This window comes from Salvelinus sp. IW2-2015, linkage group LG23, assembly GCF_002910315.2.
Source record: "Salvelinus sp. IW2-2015 linkage group LG23, ASM291031v2, whole genome shotgun sequence".
Taxonomy (NCBI): Eukaryota; Metazoa; Chordata; class Actinopteri; order Salmoniformes; family Salmonidae; genus Salvelinus; species Salvelinus sp. IW2-2015.
In genome coordinates, this window is record NC_036863.1 from 34,247,869 (window position 1) to 34,275,246 (window position 27,378).

Genomic DNA, 27,378 nt, shown 5'->3' on the forward strand with positions numbered 1-27,378 from the left:
GGTATTGGTTTAGTGACCGGTTAGCTTTAGTGACAGGCTAGATTTATGGTGTTTTCAAGACAAATGGGAACTCGAAAATAACCGAGGTCAAATCATGAAGTCGGTGATCTTCAGGTTGGAAAGTCGGAGCTTTAGAAATATCGTTTTTTCCCCGAGTACCTAGCGGTCTTGAAAGCCCTGATTTAGTTATATGAGGTCCCAGTTGTTTTGAACGCGGCAATAGTCACTGCCTGCTGCAGCTGGATACTATTGGCCTTGACAGGTGATCACGTGACTTTTAGTCGAAGAGGCATCGGCAAAGCTTCGGTATACGCAAGGCTAGCTAGACATAATTAGATAGTTTTGACCGCAGTGTACAAGCTAGATAAACGAACAAAGCAGTTGCTAGCTGCCTTTTATATTTGTAAGGCTGCTGCTATGAAATGAGGAAAGCATGGGAGCCAAAGAGTCAAGGATAGGTTTCCTTTCGTATGACGAGGCTATCAACAGAGGTAAACATAATTGACAATTTGCTAACCTTGGCTAGCTAGCTGTCAACATTAGCGTTAGATTCATTAGCTAGCTGGCTAACTTAGCTTATGCTAGCTCTGTTGGATGGGTAATACGTTGCTAACGTTACTAGCTAGCTAACGTTAGGGCAGGCAATGAACTAGCTAACGTTAGTGGACTAAGGTTTAATTTAAATGGGTAGTTAGTACTGCTAGCTTCAGGCTAGCATTAACGGTAATAAGACGCAGTACTGTGGTTAGCTAGTTTACATACTATTCTTTTTTTTTTACCCCAAAAAATTTACTTTACAGTACTGCCCTCGGGATCAGGATAGGTTGATGATGACATAGGTATTGGGGAGAGGCCAACGACCGGAAAATAAGGCCTAGAGCTACTGGTAGCTAGCTGTCTACAGTAACTGTCAGTGCCCTGTCATCTAGAAGTGCATGAATGACACCACCAAGTAGCAGCTGCACTGAGAGGCWAACGCTAGCTGTTTGTTGACATTGTCAATTTTACCCGTTTTCTCCCCAATTTCGTGGTATCCAATTGGTAGTTATAGTCTTGTCTCAACGCTGCAACTCCAGTATGGACTCGGGAGAGGCGAAGGTCGAGAGCCGTGCGTCCTCCGAAACGCAACCCAGCCAAACCGATGGTACTGGGCCAATTGGGTCTCCCGGTCGCGGCCGGCCACCGCAGAACCTGGACTCGAACCCAGAATCTCTAGTGGCACAGCTAGCAATGCGATACATTGTCCATTTAATAACGTTTTTTTTGCATACGTTTACTGGCAAGAGTCATATTCAACGGGTGTTGGGCGTTAATTATTAAGTCTGTTATTCTTCGCTCTGGCACGCTCGGACAAAAGTGCTTTTAAATCGGAGTATTTGTATTTATTAGGGATCCCCGACTCTTCCTAGGGTCCAAGGCACTTACATTACATATAAAACAGTACATCATATAACATAATTACACCACTATATATCTACAATGCAAAATGTATAATACCACCATGCAACAATATTACAATGTACGTGTGTGTAGAGTGCAAAGATAGTCAGAGTGAATTTATCAACAAACCCTGTGTCTTTCTGGTGTTCTAAGTTTTCAATTTATCATATTCATGGTATGTTATGATATTCAGGCCTAGCCTAGAGCTGGAACAGCAACTGGCCATATTTTAATTGTTTTTATTTGTATTTAACTAGTCAGTTAATAATTATTTCTTATTTACAATGATGGCCTACCCCTGCCAAACCCTACCCCGGACGACATTGGGTCAATTGTGCGCCGCCCTATGGGACTCCCAATCAGTTGTGATACAGCCCAGGATCAAACCAGGGTCTGTAGTGATGCCTCTAGCACTGAGATGCATGCCTTAGACCGAGGCACCACTCTAGAGCCCTACCGGTAGTTAGAGCTGACAGAGCTAACTAGTAGTAGTTATACTGACGACGATGATGGTGTATGTGTGTGTCTGCCAGTACTGTATCGTTGACATTGTCTGTCTGGTGCTGTGCCAATGTTTCATTTGATCATATTCATGATTATAAAAAAAAAAGTTTTAAGTAAGAATATGCATTGGTCTGAAGACGAAAAAGAAAGGAAATTCACATGAGCACCACAATGTCTATTCCACCCATGCTCTACCAAGTTTTCCAGCACACCACTTTGACCTACTACAATAGCTATGTTGGTATTGTGCTTCAAATTACGTATGAGTAGGCAGGTTGCTTAGAATTCAAACCTTCTCAAACAGCCTAATTTGAACTCTTAGAGGAGGTGCTTCCACAATAATGTGATTTGTACCGCATACAAGGTAAAGTATTGGATTCTTCACACACCACAGTTTGACATTATCCCATTACGCTACTTTTTCATATTTTTTTAAAAATTAATTAAATGCAAGCTTTGCTTTTATACTTACAATACCATCAGGCTTGATTGAGCTGTTTTTTCTTGTAGTAATGTGGTGCCTGCCTGTATTTCCTTAAACCTTTATTTTAGCAAAACATGTAATCATAATAACATCCTTTTTTTGGTCAGTAGTTGCCCATCATAACAGAAAGTGGTGGTGTGTTGGACACAGTAGCTCAGATAGAGCCTGTCTGCATTCCTGATTTCTGTAACTGTTAGCTTACCTGTGTAATATTTAATTAAGCTCAGAATCACTTGTGTTTCAAACATGGTTATGTTTTATCAATTGCTGTGCTGATCAATGGAAAGTTCATTACCTCTGTCAAAATAATATGTAGCTTCAAGTTATGTACTTATTTTTGCAATAAATATGGGGACGCATCAACAATACGCATTTATAATAGGCCTATATCTAAAAATACATACGGCGAAATGTATTTCTATTAACAAGGTAGTTAACCCACTGTTCCCCAGTAGGCTGTCATTGTAAATAGGAATTTGTTCTTAAATGACTTGCCTAGTTAAATAACTAAAATAAATATATACAGTACCAGTCAAAAGTTTGGACACCTACTCATTCCAGGGTTTTTCTTTATTTGTACTATTTTCTACATTGTAGAATAATAGTGAAGACATCAAAATTATGAAATAACACATGGAATTATGTAGTAACAAAAAGCGTTAATCAAATCAATATATATTTTATATTTGAGATTCTTCAAAGGAGCCACCCTTTGCCTTGATGACAGCTTTGCACACTCTTGGTATTCTCTCAACTCGCTTCATGAGGTAGTTTTCTAGAATGCATTTCAATTAACAGGTGTGCCTTGTTAAAAGTTAATTTGTGGAATTTCATTCCTTCTTAATGTGTTTAAGCCAATCAGTTGTGTTGTGACATGGTAGGGGTGGTATACAGAAGATAGCCCTATTTGGTGAAAGACCAAGTTTATATTATGGCAAGAACAGTACAAATAAGCAAAGAGAAACAACTGTCCATCATTACTTTAAGACATGAAGGTAAAATTTCAAGAACTTTGAAGGTTTCTTCAAGTGCAGTCGCAAAAACCATCAAGCGCTATGATGAAACTGGTTCTCATGAGGACCGCCACAGGAATGGAAGACCCAGAGTTACCTCTGCTGCAGAGCCTCAGAAATTGCAGCCCAAATAAATGCTTCACAGAATTCAAATAACGCATTTCTCAACTGTGTGACTCAGGCCTTCATGTTCGAATTGCTGCAAAGAAACCACTATTAAAAGACACCAATAAGAAGAAGAGACTTGCTTGGGCCAAAAAACACGAGCAATGGACATTAGACTGGTGGAAATCTGTCTTTTGGTCTGATGAGTCCAAATTTGAGATTTTTGGTTCCAACCGCCGTGTCTTTGTGAGACGATGAGTAGGTGAAAGGATAATCTCRGCAAGTGTGGTTCCCACCGTGAAGCATGGAGGAGGAGGTGTGATGGTGTGGGGGTGCCTTCCTGGTGCCACTGTCTGACTTATTTAGAATTCAAGGCACACTTAACCAGCATGACTACCACAGCATTCTGCAACGATACGCCATCCCATCTGGTTTGCGCTTAGTGGGACTATGATTTGTTTTTCAACAGGACAATGACCCAACACACCTCCAGGCTGTGTAAGGGCTATTTGACCAAGAAGGAGAGTGATGGAGTGCTGCATCAGATGACCTGGCCTCCACAATCACCCGACCTCAACCCAATTGAGAGGGTTTGGGATGAGTTGAGCCCGCAGAGTGAAGGAAAAGCAGCCAATAAGTGCTCAGCATATGTTGGAACTCCTTCAAGTGTTATTTCATAGTTTTGATGCCTTTACTATTATTCTACAATGTGGAAAATAGTACAAATAAATACCCTTGAATGAGTACATTTGTAAACTTTTGACTCGTACTGTATGTGTATATATATATACATTTTTTTTTTTTTTTACGGTTATGTTATTTTCATGACAGTCTTCATCAATAACAGTCGGGTATTAGTAATTTTGCCATTTCCTTTGGGTCGCAGAGATGCATCTTCCTACAATTATTGATAAGTTACAGGGCCTAAAATTAACACCTGCCAAATGTGAGTAGATTTTGGCATTGATGGGTCAGATAACTATTTCACCAGCCACGTTGGCAGGTGGTCAGGGCTTCACCTGCAGTCAATAAGTCAAGTATGAGCACACTTTATAGCTAAATTTAATGCAGCAGTTTTCAAAGTGTTTGTCGTTTTGTTTCGTAGCTGGAAGTGAATCTCACACAAATACTAATCCTATGATATATATCCCACCTTGTGCAACGCGCAGCAATACTGCCTGGCTGGGGAGCTGTGTGCACTGATTGATGGGCTGAAGGTACATTTTTAGAAGCGCTGTGCACATGCATAAAAGTTGATCTAATTTACTCACGTACTAAAGTGGACTTTGTTATTGTGTTTCTTGGTTATTTACCTTTGTTTTGTTCACAAGAAAGATTGTTTTTCAATGTTTGCTTCAAGTGCTAGCATCGGCTACTATTTTATTTAACCTAACTAGGCAAGTAAGTTAACAAATTCTTATTTACAGTGACGGCTTACCCCTTGTTCAGTGGCAGAACGACAGATTTTTATCTCGTCAGCTCGGGGATGTGATCCAAAAACCTTTCGGTTACTGGCCCAACGCTCTAACCTCTAGGCTACTTGCCGCCCCTAGTCAGATTCTTTATCTAATAGGCACACTGTCACTGAGGACTCGAGCGGCTTGAGTGACCTGCCCTTGTTGCCACGGGAACCTCCCCAAAAAATGAAATAAAATGTATCAATTTACCACATCACTTTTTACTAGTAATACATTTATTGTGTAAGAAACATTACAAAGCATGCTCATCTTTTTTGGGCGGGGGGTTGTGTGTAATTATGTCCCCAAAAATATTTTGGCTGATGAAAAATCTGTTTGTGTTAGGCCCTGATTTTAGTTATGATGGTTGCTATTGTAATACAATTTAACAGCCATGGTGGTTGTGGGTTGGGGTAAAGGAGTTAAGCAGATAGCCTTTGCTTGTATTGGTGACCATGGTTTGATGCTCTGCCGTGACCATGGTTTGATGCTCTGCCATAACCATGGTCCGTGTTTCATTTACAGAAAAGCAATTTATATTTTCTAAACACTTACGGTTTCTCTCTCCCTCCCAGTCACTGATGTGGAGCTCCAGCGTCTGAAGGATGCCTTCCGCAGGACCAGTGGCCTGTCCTGTTATATGAGCCAGCAGTGCTTCCTCAGGGAGGTGCTGGGAGACGTCGTACCACCCAGGGTTGCTGAGGTGAGCCTATTTCAACTGATAGAGGGCCCCAGTCTGATGGGAGGGATTGTAGCCTATTGTGCTCTTCCGATGTTAGTTCACATTAGCAGCAAACGGGCTTGACTCTTCCTAACAGCTTTTGGAATGTGGTCCTGCAAGTCAGAGCATGTGATGATTGGGTTTCGCCCTTTTTCTTCATAATTTCACTTATGCTTGACAGTGAAATTATGTCGAGCATAACTTTTGCCCTCAGAACAGCTTCATTTCGTCGGGGCATGGACTCTACAAGGTGTCAAGCGTTCCACAGGGATGCTGGCCCATGTTGACTCCAATGCTTCCCACAGGTGTTAAGTTGGCTGGATGTCCTTTGGGTGGGGGACCATTCTTGATACACACGGGAAACTGTTGACCAGAAACAACCCAGCATCGTTGCAGTTCTTGAAACAAACCAGTGCGCCTGGCACCTACTTACATACACCCTTCAAAGGCACTTAAATCAGGCTCTGAATGGCACACATACACAATCCATGTCTCAATTGTCTTAAMGCTTAAAAATCCTTTAACCTGTATCCTCCCCTTCATCTGTACTGATTTAAGTGGATTTAATGTGACATCAATAAGGGATCATAGTTTTCACCTGGATTCACAGGTTATGGAAAGTGCAGGTGTTCTTAATGTTTTGTACACTCAGTGTATGTCTAATCAGTAGTCAAATTTTGGTTACCCAAGTGACTAACAGAGATGTTTTTATGTAAATGGAATGTTATAGAAGGGTCCAGACACTTTTTGTTGTTGCAATTTTCCTTGATTTTGAGAAACTTACCCCAACCACTAATTCAATTCCAAATCCTCGTTGTGCAGTATGGGGGCTCAAAAAACATGAACAAATGCTTCAAAAACACACATACATCCTTTTAAAAACTGAAACGCTCTCAGTATAGTGACACAGGTCTTTAGATGTTGTACACATGGAAATGGTCATTCCGAACTTTATCCGCATCGTTTTATACCATTTTGTGCACATCGAGCTGTTTCCCCTATCTAACATTATCCGTGTAGCCTACTGTTAGGATAGACGGTGAGGTATTGCTCGAGTCACAACAACATTGAATATAACGTTGCGGATAAAGTTCTGAATGACTCTTTCACGTGTACAACATCTAAAGACCTGCATCACTATTAGAGGTCGACCGATTAATTGGAATGGCCGATTAATTAGGGCCGATTTCAAGTTTTCTTAACAATCGGATATCGGTATTTATTATTATTATTTWTTTTTTTTACACCTTTTATTTAATCTTTATTTAACTAGGCAAGTCAGTTAAGAACACATTCTTATTTTCAATGACGGCCTAGGAACGGTGGGTTAACTGCCTCGTTCAGGGGCAGAACGACAGATGTTTACCTTGTCAGCTCGGGGGATTCAATCTTGCAACCTTACAGTTAACTAGTCCAACGCTCTAACCACCTGATTACATTGCACTCCACGAGGAGCCTGCCTGTTACGCGAATGCAGTAGAAGCCAAGGTAAGTTGCTAGCTAGCATTAAACTTATCTTATAAAAAACAATCAATCAATCAATCATAATCACTAGTTAACTACACATGGTTGATGATATTACTAGTTTATCTAGCGTGTCCTGCGTTGCATATAATCGATGCGGTGCGTATCGTTGCTCCAATGTGTACCTAACCATAAACATCAATGCCTTTCTTAAAATCAATACACAGAAGTATATATTTTTAAACCTGGATATTTACCTAAAGGAAATCCAGGTTAGCAGGCAATATTAACCAGGTGAAATTGTGTCACTTCTCTTGCGTTCATTGCACGCAGTGTCAGTATATATGCAACAGTTTGGGCCGCCTAATTTGCCAGAATTGTACGTAATTATGACATTAAAGGTTGTGCAATGTAACAGGAATATTTAGACTGATGGATGCCACCCGTTAGATAAAATACGGAACGGTTCCGTATTTCACTGAAAGAATAAACGTCTTGTTTTCGAGATGATAGTTTCCGGATTCGACCATATTAATGACCTAAGGCTCGTATTTCTGTGTGTTATTATGTTATAATTAAGTCTATGATTTGATAGAGCAGTCTGACTGAGCGGTGGTAGGCAGCAGCAGGCTCGTAAGCATTCATTCAAACAGCACTTTCGTGAAAATAAAAAAAATGATTTCTACGACAGTGGTCACTCTACAAAAAACAACAACCTGTCAAAGAAAGTAGGTCAGGACTGGGCATGAATGAGTTGACATGTTTACCTGAACTCAACCCAGCTCCCTTCCCCTGTCTCTAGGTGATATACAGCTCATTCGGCGGGACCCCTAAAGGCCTGCACTTCAACAACCTCATTGTTGGGCTGGTTCTCTTGACTAGAGGACGTGATGAGGAAAAAGCTAAATGTGAGTATTGTAAGACAGACTTATGAAACCACTACAGATGTTTGTGTTGACCATGTAATTTCAAGAATCATCATAGAATAATATAAATAATTGAATAGGATCTCTGTTAGAATAATATTTAAACAAAGTTTAAACCATCTTCACACATAGTTTTTAGAGTGGTATGTCATTTATTTTCTTTAATATATCTTCTGTGATTCATCCCCTTGTAAATATCACATGTGACTGAGTTGCATAACAGGCTAAGCTTCTTTTGTGGTTCTCCTTCAGACATTTTCAGTCTGTTTGCCAGTGATTCGGGCAATCATGCAACGCGAGAGGACATGGAAAGCATGCTGCAGACCGTGGATGGAGAGATCCCACTTTCTCTCAGGAAGTGTTTCTCAGAGGTCCGCTCGTATGCCTTAGTTGATTGAATATGTATTTTACTGTTTTTAACTCAACTTTTGACAGCCATGTTTTCACATATGACCTCCAGGGTGGGTGCAAATCTGTTATTACCATTCAGTGGCCCGTTACTTATTAGGCTACCTTTTTGTTCTATTACTAGGTCTATTTTTATCTGCAACATCTGTTCACTACGATAATGCCACATCCTAATCTATCCTCATGCCTTATCTAATTGTAAACTGCTGACAGGACTTAGCACACCTAGGCTTTCTTATCTGTTTAACCAAGTGCACAGGGCTGCTAATGCTACTTAACACAGAAAGATAATTGCACCTTTTGTTATTTTCTTTACCAGGGTGAGAAGGTAAATTATGAGAAATTTAAGAGCTGGCTCCTGCAGAACAAGGATGCTTTCACCTTCTCCCGCTGGCTTCTGTCCAGTGGGGTGTGTGTCACTCTGACAGACGATAGTGACACACCCACCTTCTACCAGACCTTGGCTGGAGTAACACACTGTGAGTGACGCTCATCCTGAGCCTTTGGGAGATATACTAAACAATAGCCTAGGCTAAGGGTCCGATATGATCACTAGTCTTGTCATGCCGCTTATTGATTTTTCTCTTGCAGTAGAGGAATCGGATATCATTGACCTGGAGAAGAGATACTGGCTGCTGAAAGCTCAGTCTCGGACCGGCCGATTTGACCTGGAAACCTTTGTCCCTTTAGTTTCTCCCCCTATTCATGCATCCCTAAGTGAAGGTAAGAGAATACACAGGATTTATTTATTGGATACTTATTTTGAAGGCAATCGTTACTACTTCCATTTTCAACGTTTCTCTTTGTGTCCAGGTTTGTTTCATGCCTTTGATGAAAACAGGGACAATCACATAGATTTCAAGGAAATCTCGTGTGGCCTATCTGCTTGCTGCAGAGGGCCTTTGGCAGAGAGACAGAAGTGTAAGTGGATACACAAGCATTAATCCTTGCTGTTTGTCATTTCTTCATTACGTTAGCAATGTTTCTATTAACTTGTCCAGTGTTTGTTTTTTTACAGTTAGAAAATAGATACGAGAATTGCCTGCTACAGTGCGTTTCTATTAAACTATCTTGTGTCGATTCAAAACAGCTGGATGTAGTGACGTCACACCTAGGGCTGTTATGGTGATGTGACTGTTATGGGGACACCAGTAGTCACGAGTCATGACCGCAGTCAAATTCCATGTGATCGTTTGTCACGTAATTAGGCTTCTCCAAGCTCTGATGCTGCCGATGGTCATTAGTAGCCTACTAAACTTGCTAACTGCCTGGTACTCAGCACTCTATTGTTCCTGTAATCACTCGCGCAAATGTAATAGAAAATCACATTTGATTTGTCACATACACATGGTTAGCAGATGTTAATGCGAGTGTAGCGAAATGCTTGTGCTTCTAGTTCCGACCATGCAGTAATATCTAACAAGTAATCTAACCTAACAATTTCACAACAACTACCTTATACACACAAGTGTAAAGGAATGAATAAGAATATGTACATAAAAATATATGAATGACTGATGGCCGAACGGCATAGGCAAGATGCAGTAAATGGTATAGAGTACAGTATATACATATGAGATGAGTAATGTAGGGTATGAAAACATTATATAAAGTGGCATTGTTTAAAGTGGCTAGTGATACATTTAATTACATCAAGATGGCAAGATGCAGTAGATGGTATAGAGTACAGTATATCCATATGAGATGAGTAATGTAGGGTATGAAAACATTATATAAAGTGGCATTGTTTAAAGTGGCTAGTGATACATTTATTACATACATTTTTCCATTATTAAAGTGGCTAGAGTTGAGTCAGTATGTTGGCAGCAGCCACTCAATGTTAGTGATGGCTGTTTAATCAAACACTTCATGAGTGCCTATGAGCTCATGTTGGGCAACATTTCTATAGGCTATGCAATTGCGTGAGAAAACAGAGGATCCCATCAGATTTCTATAGGCTAGACCTACTATATTTATTTCTCAACTATTAAGCACATTGCTTCGCTATAACAGGAGTAGAGCCTACCTGCTGGCATGGAAAAGGAAAAAAATGGAAACGCGTCCTCCATTCGCAACTTAAGTACATCATTGTTTTTTTCCCCCCATGCCCCCTAAAATCATAATTATTATCACACATATATGTAAAGACAACATTAAATTAAGAATAGTTTGATAGGCTAATATTGTCACCCATCACTTGTGAATGATGCCCAGCTTGTGCAAGAAACAGTGCATATCTTTTTTTATTTACTTTTTCAAATCATAGTCACACACCTCATGTATCCTAACCTATAGGCTTATATGTTTTGAGAAGGTRTGTATCACAACTAAAGAGGCCAAATAACATATTTGTAAATTAACCACATTAATCTGCTTTATAACCGGTGTAGAGCCTAACTGGCATACAGTGCATTCGGAATGTATTCAGACCCCCTGACTTTTTCCACATTTTGTTACGTTACAGCCTTATTCTAAAATTGATGAAATTGTATTTTATCCTCATCAATCTACACACAATACCTCATAATGACAAAGCAAAAACTTTTTTTAATTTTTTAAATATGACATTTACATAAGTATTCAGACCCTTTGCTCAGTACTTTGTTGAAACACATTTGGGAGCGATTACAGCCTATAGTCTTTGGTATGATGCTACATGCTTGGCACATATGCATTTGGGGAGTTTCTCCCATTCTTCTCTGCAGATCCTCTCAAYGTCTGTCAGGTTGGCTGGGGAGTGTCGCTGCACAGCTATATTCAGGTCTTTCCAGAGATGATCGATCGGATTCAAGTCCGGGCTCTGGCTGGGCCACTCAAGGACATTCAGAAACTTGTCCCAAAGCCACTCCTGCATTGTCTTGGCTGTGTGCTTAGGGTTGTTGTCCTGTTAGAAGGTGAACCTTCTGAGGTCCTGAGTACTCTGGAGCAGGTTTTCATCAAAGATCTCTCTGTACTTTGCTCTGTTCATCTTTCCCTCGATCCTGACTAGTCTCCCAGTCCCTGCCGCTGAGAAACATCCCCACAGCATGATGCTGGCACCACCATGCTTCACCGTAGGGATTGTGCCAGGTTTCCTCCAGACGTGACGCTTGGCATTAAGGCCAAAGAGTTCAATCTTGGTTTCATCAGACCAGAGAATCTTGTTTCTCATGGTCTGAGAGTCTTTAGGTGACTTTTAGCAAACTCCAAGCAGGCTGTCATGTGCATTTTACTGAGAAGTGGCTTCCGTCTGGCCACTCTACCATAAAGGTCTGATTGGTGGAGTGCTGCAGAGATGGTTATCCATCTGGATGGTTCTCCCATCTCCACAGAGGAACTCTGGAGCTCTGTCAGAGTGACCATCGGGTTCTTGGTCCTGACCAAGGCCCTTCTCCCCCGATTGCTCAGTTTGGCTGAGCGGCCAGCTCTAGGCAGACGAGTCTTGGTTCTTCCGTTTAAGAATGATGGAGGCCACTGTGTTCTTGGGGACCTTCAATGCTGCAGAAATGTTTTGGTACCATTCTCCAGATCTGTGTCTTGACACAATCCTGTCTCGGAGCTCTGCTGACAATTCCTTCGACCTCATGGAATGTTTTCTTTTGCTTAGAAATGCACTGTCAACTGTGGGACCTTATCTAGACAGGTGTGCGACTTTCCAAATCATGTCCAATCAATTGCATTTACCACAGGTGGACTTCAATCAAGTTGTAGAAACATCTCAAGGATGATCGATGAAAACAGGATGCACCTGAGCTCAATTTCGGGTCTCATAGCAAATGCTTATGTAAATAAGGTATTTCTGTTTGTTTTTTTATACATTTGCAACAATTTCTAAAAACCTGTTTTCGCTTTGTCATTATGGAGTATTGTGTGTAGATTGCTGAGGAAAAATAAGATTTAATCAGTTTTAGAATAAGGCTGTATGTAGCATAACAAAATGTAGAAAAAGTCAAGGGGTCTGAATACTTTCCAAATGCTTGTGAGATTCAAGTTTGGGCAAGATAATTTTCACCATAAAAATGCCCCTTTATAATAAAGCATTACATGCATAATCGCATTTGCCATCACTTGTTTACCCGCTATTTGATTGCATATTGTTACATTTATGCTTATAGCCTACTGCGGGTGTGCGGAGCGCGGTGCTTATGTGAAGGAATAGCCTAATAGTTGATCAACATTTTAAGCTAAATGGTCAGCCTCTTTGCTTTTAATTTTTTTTGTTGATACTAGTGGTTGTATTTAATTTGGGGAGCTGTCGCATCCCACTACTGTCGCAGAGATATGTTTGGAATATTTATTTATTGCACAGAAAGACAAGTTGACCAATAGAATAGGTCAACTTTTGTACTTTGGGGGATAGTAGTTCGACATAGGCTTGTGCTTTTGCTATCCGTTAGGGCTACTCATCTTATTGGCTGATGAAAAGTAGTGAACAGTTCTAACATCTTCAATATGCGACTTGGAATTTGAGGGATGCGCGCAGTTGCGTCCCAGATGTGTCTGTCTTCATTCATTTGTAGCCTACTTAGGTAAAATGCCTGTCAGAAGGACACGATCACGTGACGGGCATTGGCTACATCTGAGAGAGCCATGTGACTGAGCGGTACTTCGGAGCACGGCAGTCGGCAGAAGGGAATTATAATTAGCCTATTATATTCAGCCCAAGGGCACAATGGCTGTACAATGATTGGATTTTTTTAGGGGGCATCACGGCCACACAAGGGAGATGCCGCCGGGACATTCGAGGCCTGGAGAGAATATTATCAAGTGCTTGTCAAATTGTGAATGAGAGACTGAAGTGTGTGCAGCGTACAACTTTTTTCAAATCATCATTAGTCCCATCATGTAGCCTTAGAATGTATTAAACATCAAAACATTTAGCCCAACGTTTGTATCATAACTTAAGTTGCATAAATAACTCTAAATTAAGCATATAGGAGGACCAGTTTCTTTGTTACCTGCTCAACACAGAATAGCCCCATGCACTTCCTATGAAATATCCTTTATTTTATTAAGCTATGCTCAATTGTATTCTTCATACTGTAAAATATTTTATTTTTTAAATGATGCCACGGAATTCTAAGCAAATATTGTCTGCTAAATGAACTAGTGTTGCCTACAGCCATATGCCATAGCCTTATCAGGGCCTAACATAAGGACAACTCAAAGTATATGCTATTCTGTTCTTCTGAAATGGACTATGATGGTGGAGGCTATATTAAATGGATTTATTTGACTTTTTAAAATGTAGATGTGCCAAAGGTCCGCATCAGTGTCTTGTTGGTTATGCTTGGAAGCCAGGACATGCTAAACGTGTTTATGCTAATTAATGGTCAATTACATTGAGACCTGCAGTTATTTGCTTGACAATCACCAGCTGACAAAATTTCATGACTGCCACAGCCCTAGTCACACCTAAAATAAAAACTTTGTTTCTCAAAAAACTACAGTGTTGAATAAAAATGAAGTGTTTCCATTACCCATTTAGGCAAATTGCGCATTAATAAATTGTTGACTGTATGCCCTCCCACCTGTCTGTATGTCTCAGGTAGCCTGCGAAAGCCAGCATGGATGGAATGCAAGAATTGATGAATATTTGCCATATTGTAATAATTCTCACGTGACAACATATAGCCACGGTCCGTAACATGGCGAAACTTGCACTCCTGTAGATCTGAAATAATTCAGACAACAAGAAAAGCATGGCGAAGGAATTCAGGCATTATTGAAAGTCAGGACAATCCTTGTCCTGCAATGGAACATCATTTTTATAGATGTTGCAAGCAGTAGGCATTAGAATTAATTGTGGAGTGGCGTTTTATAGTTGTGTGATTAAATTATGTGCCCCGCATACCTTAAATTATTCAGCAATCGTAATTTATTCTAAAAACACAGTTTTCATAATTTGTCGCAAATAAAATTAGACAAAATTGAACTGCTAAAAATGTTGAAATTTCTCATATCGGTCAGTTCCATTACACATGGCGCAAGGATTTTGTTTACGACATTGCTTTTGTCGAATAAACCTGGGTCAATGGAAACCTGCCTATTGACAGTTTCAATGTGGGACTTTCCCCTTGTTTCTTCTCCCCAGTCTGTTTCAAAGTGTTTGATGTTGACCATGATGGGCTTCTGTCTCGGGAGGAAATCACAGAAATGGTTGGGGCATTACTGGAGGTGTGGAAAGACAATCGCACAGACCCTCTACCTGTAAGTAACATTTGGCCAGACTGGACATATGATGGACATAATGTAGAAAATGATAACTGTTGTAGTGTTTGTAGTTAGTTTGTTTGTTTTACCCTGTTTCATAACCACTTACACTATGTCCCCTTAGGAAACGCACAGTAATGTCCATGCCATTGTGGAAGACATCCTGAAGGAGCATGACACCACTAAGGTATTACCTTACTGCCTGCATTGCTTTGAATTCTTACATATTTCTTCAATTTTGTCAGAAGATGTTGAAACTGGAATTTTGTTGTTTTGTTCTTAAGAAAGGGCATTTGACCCTGGAGGATTACCAAATATGGAGTGTGATGAGTGCACTTGCCAATGAGTTCCTCAACCTGTTGTTTCAGGTAAGAGCCAGCCACTGTGTTTCTACTTTGGTCATCATTATGTGCTTTTCTGCTGGTTCTCCAGTCTTCTGCTCTCCTGTTGGTCCCTAGGTGTGCCATATTGTCCTGGGGCTGCGGCCTGCCTCGTGTGAAGAGGAGGGAAAGATAATCAGGTGTGTGTGTGTCACCATGTCATTGTCCTCTCCTGCTGTCATACACATGCCCCTCATCAATCTACCACTCACAAACTCATTGACTTGTGTCTGCAGGGGCTGGTTGGAGAGAGAGAGCAGACACGGCCTCCAGCCAGGAGACTACTGGTTCCTCATAGCAGTGCTGTGGTGGCAGCAGTGGAGGGACTACGTCAAATATGTAAGCAAGGCTTTTTAGCTGCTTGACACCATGATCATCTGTTTCTCATAATGTGCCCACTCTACAGTATAATTTCTTTGCTGTTGTGGTTGTTGGCGCCTCGTCCAGGACAACACGCACATCGTGGTGGAACAGCCGTCAGTGTTTGGCACAGGGAAGAGTGGTGTAGGGGCCCAGACGCAGGCCAGGGCAGAGCAGGGCCCAGAGGGGGAGAGCATGGCCAGCTCCCACAGCTCCCCAGAGGAGAAGTTCTCAGACAACATCTCCAGTGCATCAGAGGCCTCTGAGACAACCAGTGGCAGTGAGTGGCTAAGAATTCTCAGCATTGCATTTAGCAAAACAGTTGGAAACTAGTATAGCTTAAGGAAATATTCCACTTAGTTGTTAACTATTGCATACATGAGAGTGAGTCTTCCATTGAATGTCACTGAAAACAATTAAAACAATTTGCTCTCTTTAGGCCTTCTACCCCTGGGCTCGACTGCTACGGATATTTGCTTTGCCCGGCAGCATGAGACACCAGATGTAGACAACCAGTGCTTCCTGGGGGCTGATGTGAACATGGCGGTTCTAAGGCCTGGGGCCATCGACAACCAGCCTCTGGTCATGTCGGAGCCCTTAAAGGTAAAGGTAGACACCACCACCACCAACAACACTGTGGAAGTATGTTCCTATTCCTCAAACTGACATTGCCATATTGTTTCAGTTTTAAACCTGTCCCTCTTGAACTGTTCCCCCAGGCTCCCACATTGACCATGGAGGGGGGCCTACTGAGGCGCTCCCCATCCCTGATTCTAAGCAGGGACTTTGAGGTTGTGCCAGAGCCGGTGTGGAGGGCACTCTTCCACTGGTACGGAGCCAACCTGAGTCTCCCCAGGCCGGTATGTACATTTTAACTTGTTGATTTTCCATTTACAGTTATTAATCCTGATATTGTGTTAACCTCATATTCCCGTCCCCTCTCCTCTCCTGTGGTCATTCCCAGGTGATCAGAAACACCAAGACAGACTGTGCTGAGCTAGAGCTGTTCCCCCGACACCTGCTCTTCCTGAGGCAGCAGCAGCCCCCCGCCCGCACCCCCCAGAACAACGTCTGGGTCAATATGGGTAAGAGCTTCCCCTGCATGTGTCTCCAGCACCTCTCCAAAGGCGGGACAAGAGTAGCACAACGGCCTAGTGACTTTCTGCTCCAAGAGTGTGGCAGGGTCAGTGCCACACTGTGAGTCTATTTTTACATCCGTGTTGTAATCTGATTATCTGACAGTCAGACCTTTTTGTCTGAAGCGTGTCTGATTAGATCATACTCTACATTCAACTCATTTCAAAAAGTTGTACTATTTTTGCATTTCTTTAATTCTAGAATAGTTTGTCCTGTTGAATAATAGTTCCCGTGTGTGCAGCTTGTGAGATCAGCTCTCTATTCTCTCTCCACACAACCAATAAATCTTTTCTTTTTTTTGTGGCCTTTACGTGGACGTCACAAGACTGGTGGCAGCACAGGGTCACATTAATCTCAGTCATGTGAGATCACTTCTGTGTGGGGAAGTGGGTGCTCACTATGCATACACCCTTTTTTTCTGTGACACTCAGGGCAATATCCTAAGATGTGCACGATCCACTGACGTCAATTCATGATCTGCTCGGATCTCAAGTTGGGCCTCAATGAATGGCAGAGCCTTTGGCCACAGCAAAATATTCTGGAAATGAGCTAACACAAGCGTTTACAGTTTTCCATKTATGAACAGTAATCAATGGTGTCTCCCGGTCCATCCCCAGGTAATGTCCCCTCTCCTAGTGCCCCCTTAAAACGTGTGCTGGTCTACACGGGCTGTTTCAGTAGGATGGGCACCATCAAAGACATCCATGAGTACCTGGCCCAGAGACTCCGCATCAAGGAGGAAGACATGCGCCTGTGGCTCTTTAACAATGAGGTGGGTGGGGACTCAGAAGGTTGACCCATCATCAACATACACACGCACAGTAAACACTCAAGCTCCGATACACACACAAATTATCTCCACATTTTATTTATATTTTTACAGTTCAATCTCCAATATCTTTCAAAACAATGTATTCCACAGAATTATCTGACCCTTCTTGATGATGAAGACCATTCCCTGGAGGGGTTGAAGATCCCAGATGAACAGTACATGGTCATAGAAGGTATGTATCATAATGAATCTCTGTGTTAAATGGATTCATCATGTATTGTCAGGATGAGTAGATGAAGGTTTCTTTGTGTTCATTAGTAAGGAGCAAGGACATGAGCTGGCCTGAGGAGATGTCCTTCATCGCTAACAACAACAGGATGAACAGACACAATGGTAAGACCATTACTGCATACAGCTACACCAATAGTACTACTATTGTGTGATCCTTATTGGGTCAGTCCACCTGAAAAAGCACAAGAAAGAGGATTTTGACCCCCACCATCTCAATTTCTGTAGTTGGAAAAGGATAAGAGTAGCATTCCTGAAACATTATTTTGTTGAAATATAATTTGATCTCTGAGAAATTAAGCTAATTGATTGCACCCAAATTGGCCATTTTTTATTTATAGTATTCATATACCGAACATCTGATTTTTGATCTGATCTTCCTAACAATGAGTAAGACATGAGGAATTCAATACAATGATCAACAGCCACCCACAAGCAACATAGGGATAGCCCTCAGAGAACTGCCATTTGTTGGATTATTCAAAGAGAATTGGGTTGAAGCATTAGGTTGCTAAGAGAAGGACAAACTGAATTGCTTTCATGGAGGACTGGCTTAACGATTTATTTTCACCATGAGCAAAAGCTATTGATTTTCTACCCAAAATTGCAACGAACATTTTGTGATCCATTTAATAAACACAAGAGACCAGAAAATTTGACAAAAGCGTGTGGCCATAGCAGGAACTGCGGCATCTAGTGGGAATAACCTGGTACTTTCACACTAATTTATGGTAAATAATGCAAGCAACTTCAATGGCTAATTCCTCTAAACGGGAGGGGACATCGCCAGATTCACAGGGAATACATTACGTAGGATGAAGAATCAATACTCCAAGCCTCAGCTCCGTACTGATACTGTATATACTGGTTGTTGTGGTGGTGTGTGTGGGGGGGTCCGTGGATGGCTTTTTATTGTCTTTCAATGGTAGGAAGAAGTTTGGTCCAAATTGGATGTTGGGTACTATATTAATTGAATATATTATGTATATCCTATACATTTAAAATGGCCAATTTAGGTGCAATCAATTTCTCAGAGATCAAATTATATGTCAACAAAATAATGTTGCAGGAATGCTAATCTTAGCTCCCGAGTGGTGCAGCAGTCTTAGGCACTGCATCTCAGTGCTAGAGGCGTCACTACAGACCCTGGTTCGATTCCAGGCTGTATCCCAACCTGCCGTGATTGGGAGTCCCATAGGGCGGCGCACAATTGGCCCAGCGTCGTCCGGGTTTGGCCGGGGTAGGCCGTCATTGTAAATAAGAATTTGTTCTTAACTAACTTGCCTAGTTAAATAAAAATATGTTTCTAACTTTAGAAACAATTTCAGAATAATCTGTGATGGTGGGTGTCATGGCTTGCTGAATTGACATGGAATGACTCTATTAAGAATTTAACACTAACTGAGCTGATAAGTACTTTGATATATTATAGATAAGCCTGTCAGACAATACTCGTTTTGCTTTCACTCAACATTAAAGGGGTCGTACTGACTATTGTAGAAGCTTTTGATGGTTAAATAGCCTTCTCAAACTGTTGCCTCCTCCTGTTCACAGTCCCTACTGAGAAAGGTGCGACTGGACTGAGCAACCTTGGTAACACGTGTTTCATGAACTCCAGTATCCAGTGTGTGAGCAACACCAAGCCTCTCACAGACTACTTCACCTCAGGAAACCACCTCTATGAGCTCAACAGGTATATGTGTGCATTATCTTAGATTTACAAGAATGCATTCTTATTATAAAATAATGTATTTTTATTATACATGCTTATTATATACTTTGAGCAAAACGTTGGTTAAATAAACCCACAGCAAGCAGAGATGAGTGTGCAAGTTTATTTGTACTGTTTCTCTTCATAACAGGACCAATCCCATTGGGATGCGTGGTCACATGGCCAAATGCTATGGCGATRTGGTACAAGAGTTGTGGAGTGGAACACAAAAGAACTTGGCCCCTCTGAAACTCAGAGTACGTCCACAAACAAGCCTTCAACTGACACCCCCCCCCAATAACACTAGAGTCTACCAACCTAAAAAGTACAGTCTTTCAACCTAAAAAACAAGAGTCAAATGGTTGTATTTTCCCTTCTGTCCTTGTCTCTCCCCTGTCCCTTCCGTCAGTGGACGATAGCGAAGTACGCCCCGCGGTTCAATGGCTTCCAGCAGCAGGACTCCCAGGAGCTGCTGGCCTTCCTGCTGGACGGCCTTCACGAGGACCTGAACCGCGTTCACGAGAAACCKTACGTAGAGCTGAAGGACAGCGACGGGCGGCCGGACTGGGAGGTGGCTTCTGAGGTCAGAGTTCATAGACACTTTTCCTATTTTCATAGTGGAGCAATCCAGAAACCAGGCCCTGGGTGAATTACCTCATGTAACTGTTGAGTGTAAATGTTGATTTGTGGGTGTAATATTAGCTTTCTGTGCCATCTTGAACTGCTAGAAGTTGTCTGGTGTGAGGATGTGGTGTTGTGTTCCCCCAGGCGTGGGAGAATCACTTGAGGAGGAACCGCTCCATTGTGGTGGATCTGTTCCATGGCCAGCTCAGGTCACAGGTCAAGTGCAAGACCTGTGGCCATGTCAGTGCACGCTTCGACCCCTTCAACTTCCTCTCTCTCCCCCTACCCATGGATAACTCCATGCACTTGGAGATCATAGGTGAGCCTTATTATGCAGTGTATACAGTACTACAGTTCAACATCCAGAAAATATTTCCCAAAACATCAAAGATACATCAAAGATTACCATCATATTGGAGATTTTTGTCTCAGCATGTCTGTCGCCTGTCCACCCTTTCCTGTGCTAGCCTCAGAGCTTTACAGTAACAGTGTGGTTTTGAATAGAAAGCTCCTTTGTTCCTGTTGTCTTGTGAGAGAAAGTATATTGGATCCCGTGCCTCTGCAACACTTGTCTTTGTTTCCTCTGTCCAGTCATTAAGCTGGATGGGTCATGCCCAGTGCGGTATGGCCTCCGGCTCAATGCGGATGAGAAGTACACAGGCCTGAAGAGACTCCTGAGTGAACTCTGCTGCCTTAACCCTGAGCAGATCCTCCTGGCTGAAGTCCATGCCTCTAACATCAAGGTAGAGCTATCACCAGCCATCATCTGTCCTCATCACTGTCCATCCAACCATCACTCTGTTCATATGCACATAGACTAGTGAAAGTCTGTCTACCCAATTTTTAGAATTTTCCACTGGACAACCAGAAAGTGCGTCGGGCGGTGAGCGGCTTTCTGTGTGCGTTTGAGATCCCGGTGTCAGGCGTATCCACATCTGTGGTGTCCTCCCCCACGCAAACAGATGGTGATGGTATACCGATTTGGTTCTTCTGTTTATCAGTTTGTTCTTCTCTTTTCAAAGGCATTTTTTTTGTAAAGTTATTCAATCAAAGCCTTTGTCATATAAGGCTCTTTTTAAAAGCAATCAGCGAGAAGTGATGAAAGGGATTTAGAATGCATAGTAGCAACCAAGAACGTTTTAGAATTTCAAGAAATCCACAGGTTTTAGATAACTGATGGAAAGGTAGCTACTTTGACACTGAACAATATAACAAAGCTAAATGACCATCACAGTAGCTGTCAACACTGCTGTTATGTCTTATTTAAGCCCTCACTGACAACTTGACAAGCTGTTTGTTCTTCATGTCATCTCCAGAAGCTCCAGCGCTAGCAAATGGGAATGCTGCCAAGGTAACTGAGAGTAACTCTCTGAAACTAGGAATGATCCCCAAGGGCATGCCCAGCACTGTAGTGCCCTGTGTCACAGAGGGCAGCCTTGCCAATGGTCTCCCCAACGGCCACGTGATGCACCCTCTGGACAGCCCCTTCGCTGGGTACATCATCGCCATCCATAGGAAGATGGTGAGAACTGCAGGATGGGCTAAAGATGGAGACAAGATTATCAGTGCATCAAGATTAGCCAAAGTCTATATAATGCTCACTTCTAAACTGTTTTTGTTTGTTTTGTAGATGCGGGCAGAGTTATACTTCCTGTCCAGTCAGAAAAACCGACCCAGTCTGTTTGGGATGCCGTTGATCGTGCCATGTACAGTCCACACCAGGACCAGGGACCTGTATGACGCTGTTTGGACCCAGGTGTCCCGCTTGGCCAGTCCCTTACCCCCTCAGGAGGCCAGCAACCACGCCCAGGACTGGTCAGTCTCTCCAGACCACTCTGTGTGTTCTGTCAGGTGGCTTTGCAGTGCTCAGTCTTATCCTAATGGCACAGGTGTGTGATACTGTTCTGTGTGTTTTTGTTTGTTGTGAACACACAGTGATGACAGCATGGGCTACCAGTATCCCTTCACCCTGCGCGTGGTGCAGAGAGATGGCAACTCCTGCGCCTGGTGTCCGTGGTACAGGTAATTGTCTGCCCTGACAGTACAACATATCACAATACGGTTGAAGTTGGAGAAGGCGTTAATTGATACCCTCTGTTGGTGTCCCCCACAGGTTCTGCAGAGGCTGCACAGTGGAGTGTAACGATGACAGGGCTGCTGTGGGGAATGCCTTCATGGCTGTGGACTGGGACCCCACTGCTCTACACCTCCGTTACCAGACCTCTCAGGAGAGGGTAAGAGAGACATGAGGCTGGGGATAAACACAGCAGTGGGACCCTAGAGGTCATATCAATATATTTATTCTAGGGATGTAATGATTTAAAAAAAAAAAAAAAAAAAATTGCATATTGGTGAATCAGGTAGCCTAGTGGTTAGAGCGTTGGACTAGTAACCGGAAGGTTGCAAGATCGAATCCCTGAGCTGACAAGGTAAAATCTGTCATTCTGCCCCTGAACAAGGCAGTTAACCCACTAGGCCATCCTTGAAAATAAGAATTTGTTCTTAACTGACTTGCCTAGTTAAATAAAGGTTGAATAAAAATAAATGTATTGTCATTTTTAGATATTCAGGGTAAAGTTGATAATTTCATAACAAGGACAGCAATCACTTTTGCTACCCACATGGTCGAAGCGAGAGAAGGGAAGTTCACTCCGAGTCTGTCAACTTCCAAACAGTCTAAACCATTAGATTATGAGACAGAGGTGAAATCCAAAGTTGTGCTATATATTAATTGGTTATGTCATAGAAAATGTAAGATAAATATTGATGCATTACTAGCTCAAACACTTTTAATCTGCAAAAAGGACATTAATTAGTGGTTGATGCTGATTTCAGATCATAAGTGGGGGGGAACAAAAAGCAAGCATTGCACCCCCTAACTGATAGTGGGGTGGCAGATGCCCAGTTTCCCTTACGGCTCAGGTCAGGTGCCTATATACACCATAGACCAGCTGTATTCAAACTTTTTCAGCGGGGAACACATTTTTTTCTGTCGGAAATTCTGCCGACCCCCCCAACCCAAATCTAATGGCACACCCCTAAAATCTGTCTTAAAAAAATAGATTTTCACATCAACAAATAACCTTCAATTCATTACATGTTCATCTTAAGAGAACCAATACATACATTTACTAAATTAACTTTCTCACTAACGTTTGTATATTGTCCCATAAAATAACCTGTACTTTTATTTTTTGTCCCCCCCCCAAAAAAACATTTTTATTTGCCGACCCAACGGCAATTCCACCGATCGCGACCCCGACATTAAATACCATTGCCATAGACACATACATTTATATATACACACAGAGACACACACACACAGAGACAGACAGATGTCAGCTCAGAGAGGCCCGTCAGCAGCAGATTTGACTGAATGTGTTTATGCAACCAATGTTAATGTATCACATCGATTCGTTCCTCTAATCAAACCGAATAATTTCAAACTAAAACTTATCGTTTCTGTATTGGGAGCACATGCATCGAATCGTCCTGAAAAGGAAAGATGCACATGCCTAATTTATTCCATATCTAATGGAACAACGACATAGACTAAGTAATGAGTGTGTCCTGTAGATCGTGGAGGAGCACCCCAGTGTGGAACAGAGTCGCAGGGCCCAGGCAGAGCCCATCAGTCTGGACAGCTGTCTGCAGGCCTTTACCAGTGAGGAGGAGCTGGGAGAGGATGAGCTCTACTACTGCTCCAAGTGCAAGACCCACCGCCTGGCCACTAAGAAACTGGACCTGTGGAGGCTGCCGCCCATCCTGGTCAGACATACAGCTCGTTCCCTCTGCATTAACTCCCCAGTCCTCTCCCTATTCATCTTAGTGTCTATGGGCAACAGTTGAAACCTATGCAAAGAGAAAGAAAGAAACCCCCAGTCCAACAGCTTGAATGCCATGTCTGAATTGCAAGACTGCACAGGACATCACCCACTCTAAAACGCTTTTATTCTGTCCATTTGAATTACAGATTATTCATTTAAAACGTTTCCAGTTTATGAATGGGCGGTGGATCAAATCCCAGAAGATTGTGAGGTTTCCCAGGGAGACATTTGATCCCAGTGCTTTCCTGACCCCGAGAGATGCAGACCAAAGCCAACAGAGCTGGAGGGACGGGCTAGGGGAGGAGCTACACGACACAGAGGGAGGAGTATCAAAATCTGGGGGTGGAGACACTGTCTGTAACCCCACTCCAACTCTCAACAATGGGAAAGGTTTGTAAAGAGTCTTGACTGGGGTTTCAGATGTAGCTGTCACATCCCACTTATTCCTTTAGAGAGGCTGGTGTTCATCTATGAAAGTATGTTCTATTTTCAGAGTCTCTGTGCTCAGGGAGGATGGCCAGCACTCCCCTCAGCAGAGATGTCAGCCCCAACTGCAGCCCACAGAGTGAGGGCAGGAGGCAGGGCCGTGGACGGGTGTTGCCCCTGGAAAGCAGGTACCAGCTATCCCTCAGTAAAGAGAGTCTGGACAGTGGCAGGGAGAGCCCCATGGAGCTCGAGGCCAGCGGGGTGGGGATGGGGAGCAGGGGAGAGGGCCTCAGCGACTCTACCTCTGGAGAGGACACGGCCAGGGACTGTGACAACACAACGTCTGTATCTGAGCTGGAGAGCAATGGCTACACCGAGGACAGCATAGATCTGGAGGCCTCCCAGGACCAAAGAGACAAAATCTGCTTAGACCCCATGTACAACTTGTATGCAATTTCAGTAAGTATTAAATATTAGTTTTTCTCTAAGAATATTGCTCTTATAACCTGAAGACACAGGAGTGCAAAGTGACTATCTACCACCTGAAATATCCTCTTAACCACCAATCACTTTTGTGTCTGCAGTGCCATTCAGGGATCCTTGGAGGAGGCCACTATGTGACATATGCCAAAAACCCAAATGAAAAGTGGTACTGTTACAACGACAGTAGCTGTAAGGTAAGGGAAGTCATGAGTTTGAAATGCTGTTTTTGGAATACAATCTCTGGTATGTGATGCATTGTCCATTTGTCATCTATAACTCAGTTATTTAAAGTTCACAAGTATAAACCAAGCCGCACTGTGTTTTCTGTGTTCAGGAGTTGCGGTCAGAGGAGATTGATGCAGACTCTGCCTATATCCTGTTCTACGAGCAGCAGGGAGTGGATTATTCTCTGTTCATGCCCAAAACTGACGGCAAAAAGATGGCCGACACAACTAGCATGGACGAGGACTTTGAGTCTGATTATAAGAAGTACTGTGTTCTTCAGTAATGAACTGTTGATGTGTCAATGTGCTGCTGGTTCATCGACATGCTTGTGCTAGAAAACCACCTTCCTATTTGAATCTGAAATCTCTCAGGTTGAGATGAGCTGAACCTTAGAAATCATCCCTGGTGGTTAGAAGTGGACCACAAACCATTTTTACACCACCTCTTCTTAGTGGATAGACATTTTTTTCAAGCAATGGTACTCAAGTTATTTCGCGCTAGCGATGTCAAACAAAACGGAGGGCTGTGTATTGGTTTGTTTCAGCATCAACACCTTGTCGGAGGGTGACCATGCTTAGGCCCATGGTGCTGGTCCTAGGCCAGATGTGACAAGTGTGTGTGTGTGTTTGTTTGTTTGTAAACCAATGCCAGTGGCAATATGTGTAGACACTAGACACATTTGATTGGTATTCTCTGTAGTTAAAAATGTTATAATACAATTGATCTAGTGAAATGTAACTGAACCCCCCCCCTCATTGAAATCTACAAAAAAATGATTGCAGTAGAAGCAAGTGTTCACTACCTCATCATACCCTGCTTTGGACAGTAGTCAAATCCATAGTCACAATTCTAAAATGTCTCTTTAGAAAATACCCTTTTTTGTTGTCCTCAAATGTAAAGGAGTCAGACTCCGGACCGATAGGCCTGGATTAAATTCAGTGTTGCTGAACTACATTCATGTATTTGCATTGCAATGTATCTGTCTTTAAATTCATCATGCCAGGTCTGCTAAGAACAAAGCCTCAGACCCCTTTACCTATCTGAGACAATCTTCCTGTAGCGTCTGCTTGTCCCATTCTGTGTGCAGGTCCATTCCAACAACATATCAGTCTGTGCCATTACAACATTGTGATGTTATCACATCAACAGTTGACTTTCATTATAGTAGCTACCAGTAGGCCATGTCATACTTTATTATTGTGCCCAATTTAACACAATTCTTTATGCAAGTAATGAGATCACAACTTCAAAGAGCATAAGTTGTGGATAATGTTGCATCTTTCTGAATGCCATAGGTATGATGTATTTGATTTAGGCAGAGGGACATTTCTTACAGTTTTGAGTGGTTGCACCTTACCGTTATGCGACAAGTGAATAGATAGCTTTTCCCCCACGCGCTTTGGAAAACATGTATTTATTGTAGCTATGTTGACATGCACTATGTGAAACATTGTCACTAGGAGTTCAATTAATCTAATCGTATGAAGACACAAAAATCTAACTATTTAGGCCCTGAGCTACATCTGTTACAATCCACAACTCTCATTTCTGCTCTGTCTTTAAAGGCTTGTTGAGGTGTATGCTTTTATTTGGTTAATCAATTACTGATTATAACATCTGGACAGAAACCTACCCACTCTACCTGACGTATGATGGTAGTATGGTAAGCATTCTGATGTCTTTACATTTTTAACCTTAGCTAACTGCTGCGGTGGTCATTTTCAGTATTGTCCCTCTGAAAACCTTGATACAGTGATTACTACTGAATGTTTTTTTATTTTTGTCTATTTAGTTGTAATGTTTTCTTTTGATTTATTATTAATTTAATGTAATTTTCTAAAATGTTTATAGTCTAAATTTACTTTGCACTGACCCATGTGGGAAAATCAACATGTATTGTACATAAATACTTTTGGAAAAAGGATGTATTGGAATATGAACTGTAAAGATCTGTCTTGTATATGGCGTGATTAGGTTATCTAACTATTAAAGCAGGCAGCCAATAAAATACACAGCTTTTGTGTCCCTTTTCATGTACAGTCTTATCAGGATGGGTAACATGAGCAATTGGATGGAATGTACATTTTATATTGGTCATAACTTAATAACATGTCCAGCAGCCTAGGTAAAGCTAGACAACATATTATCAGGGCCACATACTTTCGAMAAGCACAGCTCAAATAACTGTCAGGAGAAAATACATTTTAGTACTATTTCTGAAAACAAAGGAAACCACAAAGAGGCCATGTCATCTCCACCTCCCTTACAGCCTAGAACTCTGTGTGGGCTTTGTCAATCTATACTCAAACCTTTTTACTGTTGGTGAAAGTGAGCTTTTTGCATCAGAACACAGCATGAAAKTGCCTCCCACCCATAGCACTATCTGACACACACTTCCCTTGATAACCGTTAATCATATTGGAGTCCAATA

At 42.1% G+C, this 27,378-nt stretch overlaps 1 protein-coding gene across 1 annotated transcript; it reads left to right on the forward strand.

Annotated features, from left to right (window-relative positions):
- Nucleotides 1-26,959, forward strand: LOC111950384 (ubiquitin carboxyl-terminal hydrolase 32). Its single transcript, XM_023967926.2, has 34 exons — nucleotides 1-491; nucleotides 5,579-5,706; nucleotides 7,991-8,096; nucleotides 8,367-8,485; nucleotides 8,842-9,001; nucleotides 9,114-9,245; nucleotides 9,336-9,443; nucleotides 14,596-14,711; nucleotides 14,839-14,901; nucleotides 14,999-15,082; nucleotides 15,173-15,234; nucleotides 15,331-15,433; nucleotides 15,542-15,734; nucleotides 15,894-16,057; nucleotides 16,174-16,314; nucleotides 16,419-16,539; nucleotides 17,209-17,363; nucleotides 17,514-17,595; nucleotides 17,682-17,756; nucleotides 19,206-19,344; nucleotides 19,514-19,619; nucleotides 19,772-19,945; nucleotides 20,131-20,305; nucleotides 20,578-20,729; nucleotides 20,834-20,957; nucleotides 21,303-21,508; nucleotides 21,617-21,801; nucleotides 21,922-22,008; nucleotides 22,100-22,220; nucleotides 23,563-23,754; nucleotides 23,960-24,203; nucleotides 24,307-24,698; nucleotides 24,824-24,916; nucleotides 25,057-26,959. The coding sequence occupies exons 1-34, from the start codon at nucleotides 434-436 to the stop codon at nucleotides 25,228-25,230; spliced, it is 4,734 nt and encodes a 1,577-aa protein (XP_023823694.1). The 5' UTR covers nucleotides 1-433; the 3' UTR covers nucleotides 25,231-26,959.
- The last annotated feature ends 419 nt before the right edge of the window (nucleotides 26,960-27,378 follow it).